This window comes from Protopterus annectens, chromosome 5.part0 (assembly GCF_019279795.1).
Source record: "Protopterus annectens isolate FY-2018-M chromosome 5.part0, PAN1.0, whole genome shotgun sequence".
Lineage (NCBI taxonomy): Eukaryota > Metazoa > Chordata > Ceratodontiformes > Protopteridae > Protopterus > Protopterus annectens.
This window is the reverse complement of record NC_056735.1, coordinates 1,706,493,829-1,706,506,118: the sequence shown is the minus strand read 5'-3', so window position 1 is coordinate 1,706,506,118 and position 12,290 is coordinate 1,706,493,829. Positions and strand designations below refer to the sequence as shown.

Here is a 12,290-nt window from a genome sequence, read left to right as displayed (position 1 = left end):
CAGTCCGTGGTACTTACCCCATTTGAACCAGCAGCTAATTGTAACTTAAAGTTCCTCTTTTGGAAAACACTTCTTCTTCTAGTTGTAACCTCTGCAACGAGTATAATTGCACACCTTATGTTCAAAGCCCCCTTTCCTAATTTTCCCTAAGGGTAGAGTTAGACTCTGGACCAATCCATCCTTTCTTCCAAAAGATGGTCTCGAGAGTCCAACATTAATCAGGCTATAGACTTACTTGTCTTTCCAAATTTTTCAAAGAAAGATAAATATTGCTTACACTTGTTAGATGTTCAGACAGTTGTGTTTCTACATCAACAGAACTAAAGAATTCAGGAAATCGGAACAATTATTTGTCTCCTTCTCTGGTGCAAACTTAGGAAATTCTGTCTCTAAGGTTACTCTCTCAAAATGGTTAAGATATTGAATTATTTTCATTTATAACAGAACCTAAAGCTACCAGTGCTGGTGAAAGCTCATTCCACCAGATCGATGGCTACTTCAACTGTTTTCCATTCGAAGGCTTCCTTGAATGAAATATGTGCAGCACCAACATGGGCTACTCTGCATACGTTTATTACTCATTACAAATTGGATTTGGTCTCCAGGGGAAGAGCCTACTATGGTTCTTTGGTTCTCAAAAATATCCTTCTATAGGGCCACCCAGGATCTAAAGTAGCTGGGGACTCTATCCCATCAGTCAAGAATACATGAAGATTGACAGCATCAGATAAAGAAGTTGCGTCTTACCATAATGTTCCCTCTGTGTTGTTGCTCTTCATCTGTTCTCGACATCCCACCCTCCTTCCCCCTCCTGTGGACTCCTGGCAGAGCGATCTTTTTTGTCCTGGATCTTCTGTACTCCATGGACATGGCGTTTTCATTTTGGGTTAGTTTCTTTTTATTTTTTTATAAGCCAGACTCAATCTGAGGTAATGTAGAGAGGGGCATTCTGGGTACACCTTTAGCTCGAGTATTTTTGGCTGGCGTGAGCTATATAATAGCCGGATTGGTTTCGAGGATAGGAACCGTAACCCTCGGTCAAGAATAGATGAAGATCGGCAACACAGATGGAACGTTATGGCAAGACATAACTTCTTTTTTCTACTTAACTCTTTCTTCCTCTCCATAGGTCTTGAGCTCAAAGTAAAGTCGACTGGGGGGGATGGGGTCGTCCGTGTAACCATGAAGGAAGTCATTCTTCTTCCATGCTAATAGCCTAAGGATATGGTTTTACCTCCTTCAGAATGTAGCTGCCTATGTTTAAGGGTGGTCCTTAGTTGTCCTAATGCTGAGGAACTGCCAGCCATGAAGGAGATTTTTTAATGTTAGCCTAACCTTCTGTTATGGATCTAGAGTGTGTTCTGCCAAAGCAAAAGCACTGTACTAGCCCATCTGAAACCATTATACTTCCTTTGTTGGTCAAGGAGTTCTACCACCCCTGCAGCAGTTGGCCCTCTAAACTTGATAATTTATGCCTTAAAGGCCAAGACGTATTGGATATTCACTTTTCCTTTTTAATTCCTTGTTCTCTCCCTTTAAGTGTAAGACTGCTATATCCTGACTGTCTCCCAGTGCTTGGTCTGCACCAGGTACATGCTTTCAATTGGAAGTAGCTGCAGCAACACCAGCCTCTGCTGGTGGCTACTGTCATAGTAGCCTAATCTGTTTTCTTGGTGAGCTGTTTTTTTCGATTTCCTGTCTGTCTGGCTCCTTTAGCATTGAAGATGTTGTATCATATGTGGTTTTGCTGTGTTGTAGTCTGGTCTTGGCCATCTCTGCCAGGGAGCCAACTGTTCCTTTCTTCTTCTCTTGATAATTATTTTGTAACAATGGGATGTATTGTTTTTGTACTAGCAAAAATACTAAGATGTAAAGGCAGCTAGCTATACTGCGAAATATTAACATTTTAGTACTACATTCTATCCAGTTATTGAAACTGATTTTTTTTTTCACCTTGGTCTCCTTTGTAAAATGAGTTTACCATTGCAATTATCCAGTCACAGAATGCAGCAAATGAGTTTTCTGGGTTGTGGGAAGTTGTGTGAGAAGTACAGTTACCAAGGAGGGGAAAGCATAACAGAAGGTTCCACCTCTTGCTTGTAATTTTGTTGAGATTCACCAGGTTATTGGTCCATTTCTGGGAATGGCTCAGCAACACAGGCAATAAATGGATCATGTGGGAGTCTGAAGTCATTGACCAAAATGTCTTAAAATTCCTGTTAATTTTGTATAGTCCAAGGATGGGAAGTGTATGCATATGTGTGTATAGTTAATTGAATGTATAAACCAGTGAACCTTAATTCTTCCATGTGCCAGTGAAGTATTAGTTTAACTTTTGCAGAAGAGTATTTACATTAGTCGACGCAACAGAAATCGCTGTTTGTAATGTTTTTCCTTCCTTTGTAGCATTATTGAAAAAGGTGAAGAAAACTGTGGAGACTTGATTGAAGCTCACAAAGAGTGCATGAGAGCATTAGGATTCAAAGTCTGAGACAAGCAGCCGCAGTGTTCGCGTGCTTGTGTGTATGCGTAAGTTACTGAGTCTGATTTATAGACACATTTGTTACAAGTATTCATAAAACTGCTAATGTTTTACAATTTGTGTCAACTGTTTCAGGGTAGTTGGAGCTTAAAGAATAGTCTTCCAAGTGAAATAGAAGTGTTTCTGTGAACTGCCATTTTTGATAGATTTTCTTTTCAAAGCCAAAGCCAAAATTCTGATAATGTTCTCCATTTTTTTGATGAGCTTTTCATAGTCTATTACTGTCCATTCCTGATCTCTCTTTCAAAGCAAGCATAAGTCGACGAGCAGCCTTATGGTTCAAAGACTTCCTGTCGAACAGGTCATTTAAAGCACAAATTGTCATCTTTGCCTCACCTACAATCTGCTCCTGAGGAGATTCATATACCCACCTATTCTCTTCACCCTCTTTGTTTGCAATCTTTCACTTGACCTTTGTCCCGTAGGAGTGTTCTAAGCAGAATGCATGGTTATTTGTAGGCCTGTTCCGTCTCCATTAAACACTATCTTGAACAAGACTTGAACTCTCTCAAATCCTGGCTAGACTCCCACTAGCTTACCCTTAAATAGTAAAGAAAAAGTAATAGTAAACCGTGCCTCTTTGGGACTCCACAAAAGCTCAAAAAGTAGCCCTACCTATCACATATGCCACAATCCAACCATCCACTTAGAAACAGTTTCCCCACTGGGGGACCTCTGTCTCTGGTTGATCCCACCCCACTTCCAAAACTGTATCTGTCACAAAGTCCAAAGTTAAACTCCTCTTCTGAACATGGAGGAGATTTCAATTTCTTTAGCTGTACTGCCAGAGTAGCAATTTGTAAAGGAGTCCTTCTTTCCCAACTAGAATGTTGCCTCACTCGCACTTCAACCACCTCTGAGAAGAACCTGTCAACCCTTCAAATAAGCACAAGGAACTTTTCCCAAGCCAAATGGCTTCCCATGTCTCAAAGAAACGCCCTCTTATTTAGGCTGTTCTATCCAAATTCATGCAGTTAAGCTTTCAGAGAGACTTCTACCAGCTTATAAACTCAAGATCACTGGTCCATCTCCACATTTTGTGTACTTACTTCTGTTCCAAGCTGAACCACAGAACACTCCTCCATACTCGCCCCAAAAATATGGGATTCCATCCCTGACACCTTAGTTCTCTCAAAGATGTTAAATGTTTTGATGTTTTGGTGGACTATCTTGAGAAGTGGGCTCTTCGGTTTATGGTTCAGAAACCGTTCAAACACATAAATTCACTCCAGCTCTATAATCCCGCCTATCACTAGGCAGAATAGCCCATCCCATTCCTTCAACTCGTCACCTGTTTCCTTCCTACTTCTATCCCTTCTTATATCTTTTACTCTCATTAAATTCTGTTTTCCAATCTGTCTTATTCTTACTCTTCCAAAATCTTCTCGGATATATTATGTCTGATGCTGTTGTGTCCCATGTAATTGATTCATTTTTAAGTACTGCTTACTTTTTCATACCTTCTTTGCTTTTGTATACAGTTTTTACACTTGTATCATTGTATCCTTCACTTTACTTATACACCCATGTATAGCCTGGACATACCCTAGTGTTTTTGTACTGATTACTGCTTGCTTTGCCACAGTAAGATTGCTTGGGTTTACGTTTATGTATTTTTGTTTTTATCGTTCTCCTCTTCACTGTGGCCGTGTACCAAGCCTGGAAATGGTTCACTTGGGATCAGTGTTCTACCCAGGTTAACAAATAAGTAAATGAATAACCTTTTCATATGTGTCATTGGACTTGATAAGCTTGTCAGCTGCCTAAGTTCTAGAAGTCCATTTGTTGACTAGGTGAGTTGCAGTCATTGCCCAAGGAATCCTGACTACACAGTCCTATCACAGAGAAAGTAACAGAATTTAGTTTTTCAAGATGAATATATGGAAAGAACTTGTCTGAACTTCCATGTGTGCTGCCTTTGTCATTTTTTTTAATCTGAAATTAAAATTTTTGTGTACAATGTACTAGAAATGTGCCTGTTTTTATGTCTTTTATAAATTCAGTATTTCAGATTGTTTTAGCTTTCGGCCATCATAATGGAATTATAACAGAGGTCTGTGAGAATTTACTAACTTATGGCACCTTTTGATTGAGAATTTTATCATTTTGTGGTCCTTACTTTTTTTTGCATACCTACTTTATAGTATTCCGAGTTGGCTAATTGCTGAAGCTGGTCTTGGCAAGCATGTAACAGAAACCAGTTCTAGATGGTGACCATGGACCATTGCAGTGTGCCTTTCACACACAGTGCACTGATGGTACTCTGCTTCACACCTTTGAGATGTGGGAAGAAACCAGAGCAACAAGGTGAAAATCTAAGTGCACACTGGGAGGAGATCATTCTTGGGCAGAAAGCACTTCAATCAGGAATTTAAGTGGAAGCCAAGTGCTGTGTTGTGCATTTCCTAGCAGAACAGGAAGATTTGACTGTGTAATTTCTCACTTTCCCAGCTAACACATATGAAGTGGACTTTATTTTACATACAGTTTGAAATAATTACACACTGTAAGGATATCCTTTTTATGACTGTTTGAAGCAGGCAGAAGGTCTGAACCATCTGAAATTTCTTTCAGAACTTTGCTTAGGTTTTTCTGTCTGCCTTTGTCTGTTGCTGTTTCTCAGATCATTTATTTGTCATTTGAGAAGAGAAGTATGCCATGGGCACTCTTCGGCCACAGCGTGAAATGTATTAGCAAATGCTGTATATGCATTTGTATGGGCAACTTCATGTACACTCAAACATGTTATTGAGAGGCCAGAGGTAATGGGAATACCCATGTAGACCCAGAGAGAGAGAGACTGCACGCAAACAGTGAGTGGAGGTCAGGATTGAACTCTAAACTTTGGAGGTAAGAGGCAAATATCTTACCACTGAGTCCCTATTCTCTGATTTTTAAATTAGGGCACTTAACAGAGGAAAGAATGCCAGTAAAAAGCATGCTTACATATGGATCCAAAATAATGACTTCTAAAATGTGTGCATTTTTGACATGACACAGTATATAGTGTTGTTGAATAATTGCAAAATGAAATTTAAACAGATAAACATGTAGAATATGTATTGCAGAGAGTGCCTCCTGCACCCTTTTTACCCCCTACTCACGCTATATTAATTTTACAGTTTTATAATGGTCAAAATTATTCTCAGTTTTACAGGAAACATAAAATTTAATACATTTAGAGTTTGCGGTTGAGGGAGTTAAGGGAAGAGTGCTTCTTATTTGGATTCCTTTTATTTTACATAATTAGAAACAGAAGTGTGCCCTTCCTGACTCTCTGAATATGCTGTCTTCAAAAACAATTTTTAAATGTTTTTGCCATTTTATTTTACTGACCCTGATCCTTACACGAGGTATATTTAGTGTATGTTTATGTATAAATCATATATACATATTGAGATGTATACAATGCACGTGTGTTTTTGTGTACATAAAGAATAAATTTTGTGTGAGTGAATATTGTCAACAAAGTTTGATTGACTAATCGGATGTTAGTGTATATAATTAGCAGGGGTGGTGGTGGAGGGTGAAGCTTTTTTCTTACTTTTTTTTTTTTAAATTAATTTTGCATGCAGTGAGGATACAGATCTGTGCATGCATGGCTGGATGTTTCACTTACTAAATTTGTGTTTGTGTGTGATCTATGAGGTTGGTCACTTTGCCATTTAGTTAGCAGCTTTTTTGTTGACTTTGACAGGAAAACTGACTTTCGTGCAAGATTAACATAGTTATTTATTAAATACATTTATTTATTAGTTATAGATGTATCATGTAATCAACTGTGGGTTGGGCCATTCTGTAACCAAATAGGATAGATTGTTGAGCACAAAAAGGAAATTGGACCATTTTAAGCCTAGCCAAAGGCAGTTAACCTAGTACTTGCCTGCGAACCTCTAATATAATACCAGGGTTGGGGGTATTCCCTTTCCTTGGTATTGTCTGATTTCAGAATTGGTATATGTAATTAAAGGGATGCGTGGGGGTTTACTCAAATACATTGCTTTATAGTTGCATGCTCCTTGATAATTTCTTAGCCATGTTGTCTATTAGGTTGTCAGTGTTATACTACCAAATTTTTTCTGTCGACATTTGGAACATCAGTACACGCAATATGTTTATAATGCAAGAAAATAATTGGGGTGCATGGCTAAATGCACACGGTCAAAACAACAAAAAAAAGTCTGAGCCATAAATCGTCTGTCTTTAGCTAATGAAGCCGCAAAAGAACTCTGCGGTTTCACTGTAAACAGACCTCTTCAGTGCCTAGTCTACCACCACATGAAAGACCATTTATCTAAATGAAGAAAAAAGTAGTAGCGAGCATCCTTTCATACTAAAGGAACAGTATATCAAGAATATATTTGAAAACGTACGTAAATGATGCATGTTGAAACATGCAAAAATGACACTCAGTTGAGCCAGTTTAAGTCCATGTAAAGCAAGCACGTTATATTATCTCTCCTTATTATGGCATCTAATGCCCTCTAGTGGGGAGAGGATAAAACTTTAATTTTATTTAGCAATTGGAGACAAAAATTTGTTCATTATGTTTTTGGGTTTAAATAGCGCCAAGATTACGTATCCATGTACTTTCCCTTTTATTTAGTAAATCATATTTTGGGCTTAATTTAAGACCTCCTTGAAAGGATTTTACGCTAGTGAATGCGAAAATAGTATTAGAGTGTTGGATTTTTTGTATATATAAAGCACTGTGAGCCCATTTGTAATTCAGATCACTAAAGTGTAATGCAATTTATTTCCAGGAGTGTGATATTTGCCTTCTATGTAATGCCCTACAGAGACATACCACAAGAAAAATTACCCTTCTGGTCTGTTTTAGATGTACTAACCAAAGTGAAATATGTGTTTTGCAAAACATGCCCACATGGATAACTCCATGTTGGAGGCTTAACAGGAAACAGCTGTTAAGTAGCTGTAATTTGACTGTATCTGATGTATTTTTGTATCTACCAAACCATTTTCCTTTATTGGGGTGGCCGCGGTGGTGCAATGATTAGTGTTGTCACTTCACAGCAATAGGTTCTAAGGGTGTATTCTTGGCTGGGGTGCTTTCTGTGCAGAATCTTATGTCCTCCCTGTGGCCATGTGGGTTTCCTTCAGGTGCTCCGGTTTCCTCCCACACTGCAAAAACATGCAGTTGGTGGATTAGACACACTAAATTGGCCATATGTGAGAGGGTGTGCATGAGTGAGTGGTGCGAATGAACTACCATGTCAGGGCTAGCCACCAGGTGGTGTAAACCTTGGCTCAAGATGATTGTCACAATGGAAGTGAAACCCTGACCTCATGTGCAAAATGAGAGAAGGGGTTGATGGATTTCCTTTCTTGTAGAAAAAAATATATATACTCAAGTTTTTTTTTTTTAGTAATTTTCTAAGTACCAGAAGTTTAAAAAATAAATCTTTCCAAAAACTTAAAAAGGTGTTGTTGCCATAAAACCAAAATGGCAAGTTGTGGTGTATAGCAGAGAACAAGTTCGCTGGTATAGAAGGGGGATTTGGTGTCTTTAAGATAGTGGTGTTTAACTTAATTTAAAAGCCTTTGATATCACATTCACATACACTGCAGATTTGTTCATCCGCCCCTCTGCAGATGTTGCAGTGACAAAATTGCTGGATGATACACAAACACTCCCTCACCTGCAATCTCAGGCACCATAACACTATATATGATGCAATGGAAATGCATAAGCGTGGATTTGAGAGATTCGAATTCACGCTTATGCACTTTCAGCAATCTGGTTTTGGACTTCATGGTCTCGGGTTACTGAAATTCGAGATTTCAATAACTCAAGATTATGAAGTGTAACTATATATCTATATCTATCTCTATATATGTATATGTGTATGTGTAAAAAGTATTTGCCCCTTCCTAATTTCTTATTTTTTTTGCGTGTTTGTCACACTTAAATGTTTCAGATCATCATCAAACAAATGTAAATGTTAGACAAAGATAACCCAAGTAAACACAAAATGCAGTTTTTAAGTGATTTCCTTTATTAAGGGAAAAAAACTGTCCAAACCTACATGGCCCTATGTGAAAAAGTAATTGCCCCCTAAACCTAATAACTGGTTGTTCCACCCTTAGCAGCTACAACTGCAATCAAGCATTTGCGATAACTGGCAATGAGTCTTTCACATCGCTGTTGAGGAATTTTGACCCACTCTTCTTTGCAATTCAGCCATATTTGAGGGTTTCCGAGCAGGAACCGTCCTTTTTAAGGTCATGCCACAGCATCTCAATTGGATTCAAGTCCGGACTTTGACTAGGCCACTCCAAAACCATTTTGTTTTTTATAAGCCATTCAGAGGTGGACTTGCTGGTGTGTTTTGGATCATTGTCCTGTTGCAGAATCCAAGTGCGCTTCAGCATGAGGTCACGAACTGATGGCCGGACATTCTCCTTCAGGATTTTTTGGTAGAGAGCAGAATTCATGGTTCCATCAATCACAGCAAGTCGTCCATGTCCAGAAGCTGCAAAGCAGCCCCAGACCATCACACTACCACTACCATGTTTGACTGTTGGCATGATGTTCTTTTTCTGAAATGCTGTTACTTTTACACCAGATGTAACGGGATGCACATATCCCAAATAGTTCAACTTTTGTTGCGTCAGTTCACAGAATATTTTCCCAAAAGTCTTTGGGATCATCAAGATGTTTTTTGGCAAAAGGAGACCAGCCTTTATGTTATTTTTGGTCAGCAGTGGTTTTCGCCTTGGAACTCTGCCATGCATACCAGTTTTGCCCTGTCTCTTTCTTATGGTTGAGTCATGAACACTGACCTTAACTGAGGCAAGTGAGGCCTGCAGTTCTTTAGATGTTGTTCTGGGTTCTTTTGTGACCTCTTGGATAAATCGTCGCTGCACTCTTGGGGTAATTTTTTGTAGGCCGGCCACTCCTGAGAAGGTTCACCACTGTTCCATGTTTTCTCCATTTGTGGATAATGGCTCTCACTGTTGTTCACTGGAGTCCCAAAGCTTTAAAAATGGCTTTGTAACCTTTTCCAGAATGATTGATGTCAATTACTTTGTTTCTCATCTGTTCCGGAATTTCTTTAGATCACGGCATGATGTCTTCCTTTTTGGGATCTTTTGACCTACTTCACTTTGTCTGACGGGTTCTATTTAAGTGATGTCTTGATTCAACAGGTCTGGCAGTAGTCAGACCTGGGTGTGGCTAGTGAAATTGAACTCTGCTTTCCCAAAAATGTGATTTAACTACAGTTACTTCATGATTTAACAAGGGGGCAATTACTTTTTCACATAGGGCCATGTAGGTTTGGATTGCTTTTTTTCCTTAATAAATAAAATCACCACTTAAAAACTGCATTTTCTGTTTACTTGGGGTTATCTTTGGCTAATATTTAAATTTTTTTGATCTGAAACATTTGTGTGTGACAAACATGCAAAAAAGTAAGAAATCAGGAAGGGGGCAAATACTTTTTCATTGCACTGTGTATGCATAATATATAAAGTGTTTATATTCTATATACATACACACGTATATGCAGTCCATTTATGGGAGAGAAGGGATGAGTTTGTGCTTGGGGAAACCTCTGTAGATGCTGAAATGAAGGCAGCCTACAGTGATCAGTCCTAGCACTGAATGGTGTGGATGTGGGGTCTAAAATCTATTTCTATGGTGAGAACGCACACTGTGGATGTGCACTGACTGTTCAGGTGCCGTCAGGAAGGAGTAAGAGTGCAGATATGGTAAGGTAGGAGCTTATTTTGTTTAAGCAAATCTTAACTGCACATTGGGAAATGGCTACTTTAACAGGAATGCAGCTGCTTCTAGAGCTTGCTTGAAAAATATTGTTCACCTCATTGCTTATTTTTATTGCTTGGGCAGTATTTCTCAGAGACATTTCTTTGATGCATCATTGTAACTACTCAGCTGGGGACTCTGTTTGCCAACTCTGTTGGAAAAACATGGAACAGACTCCCAGCTGACTTGACCCTAGAACCCTCACTTAACTCTATTCAAAAACAAACTCAAGAAATACTTCAAAACTCATTGGTTATGTCCTTGCACTAACCCCGACTAGTGACCTCTCTCTATTACTTAGGTGCCTTACCTTCAACTACTTGTTACTTTTTTCTACCACACCATTTCAGGAATGGTCAATTGTGTAACTGCTGCTCAAGTGTGTCTTAAACCTGAATGTAATGCTATGTATATATAACTTTGAAAATAATGTTATGTTTTGTAAAGTGTTTTATAATAAGTTAGTACTATAAGTGCTAAATGTTGGTTCTGCTTATGACTGTAGTCTGCTTGAAACTAGCATTAACTAAATGTTCAATGTGCATTATTATTTTGGAGCTTTTCTCCCCAGGCCTCTGCTGAAAATGGACATATCCAGTCGGATTATCCCGGTCAACAAATGTAAAATAAATAAAAATAGGATTCAACCTTATGAGACCTCTCTCTGCCTCTAGCCTCCGAGAAAGTTTCTTTAGCGCTATTTGGCATGCTTGCCAGCAGCCTACTGTGGGAGACTCTTCTTAAATCCATTGTACCAGATTTGTTGTTTGTTGTGACTCAATGTAGATGGGAATAGCACCCAGGTGTTAGGATAGCATGGTACATGGAATTTTCCCACTAATTTGTACCACATTCTGCATTGTTATAATGTGTAGCCATCCAGAACATACCATGTTTTTCTCCCTGCAAAAAGAGCTTACTGAAGAAAATGGCCCCATGCTGTTTGTTTTAATCTATTTACATTTCTTTAAGTAGCTTTCATCCCTTTTACTGCTTCATGAAGATGTTCTTCATCTCGCATTGCTGCAGTCCTTACACTTGGGTAGTCCGCTGTCCTCGGTCGGCCCGAATATCAAAGTATAAGGCTGACGTCGGTCAAGGCGCATTTGACTGACATCAGGACGTCAGGGTACAAATGCGTATGACCGACGTCATATCCTTAGTCTTTTTTGCCGCATGGTCTGATGCAGAAGCAGCGTTGCAAGTGCCGGTTGGCGTTCTGAAATTGTTCGATTTCGGAGTTTCAGACAGAGTCAAAGTTGGCTAAGTACCCCGTTGGGGAATATTTTAGTTTTTTCTTGCCTCAGTGGTTTACCGGATGTCAGAAAAAGTGAATAATTGTATTTCTTGTGGGAAACAGATACCGCATAGAGACTACCATACTTTGTGTATTCCTTGTTTAGGGCCTGAGCACGACGTTGTTGGGTGTCGCTCTTGTGCTAGATTCAATAAGCGCACTATAAAGAGAAGATTAGATTGTGCCAGGTTAGTCTTCGGGAAGCGGTGCAATTATAAAATGCCGTCGGATGCTCCGACGCCCGCTTCTTTGAAGAAGCGCAAGGACAAAGCAGTTAAGCCTAGGCTAGAAGAACCGTCCGTACCGGACGCCGGTTCTTTAGAGGTGTCGGTGGAGCTGGTGGTTCCACCGGAGGTTTCTTTGGGATCCCAGGGAGAGACTTTGTTATTGCAGGATGTGGCCTCTCAGGAGGCAGGTCAGGCTGATGGGGCTTCTCAGGTTACTATACTCCCCTCCCTGCCTAGGGTGGTTAGGCCCTCTCCTTCTGTTTCTAAGGCTTCTCCCAGAGGCAGGCCAGGTTTAGCTTCAGTTGGTGTCACCCCTAGTTCTTCAGGAACTGTGCCCAAGAAGCATATGCTTAAAATGGCAGAAGATTTGATTACTTTAATTAGGGGTTCTTTGCCCCCTCCTGATAAGAGACCTAGGGTGGAGCCTGAGCTAGG

General features: G+C 39.6%; 1 protein-coding gene across 2 annotated transcripts in view; it reads left to right on the top strand.

Moving 5' to 3' along the window:
• Window positions 1-12,290, top strand: part of LOC122801847 (cytochrome c oxidase copper chaperone) — a 151,182-nt gene that overhangs the window by 67,326 nt on the left and 71,566 nt on the right. For both annotated transcript variants that reach the window (XM_044071499.1, XM_044071498.1), the window contains exon 3: window positions 2,407-2,529. In XM_044071499.1, coding sequence (XP_043927434.1) covers window positions 2,407-2,491 — 85 coding nt within the window. In that variant the 3' untranslated portion in view covers window positions 2,492-2,529. The remainder of the gene's footprint in view (window positions 1-2,406; window positions 2,530-12,290) is intronic.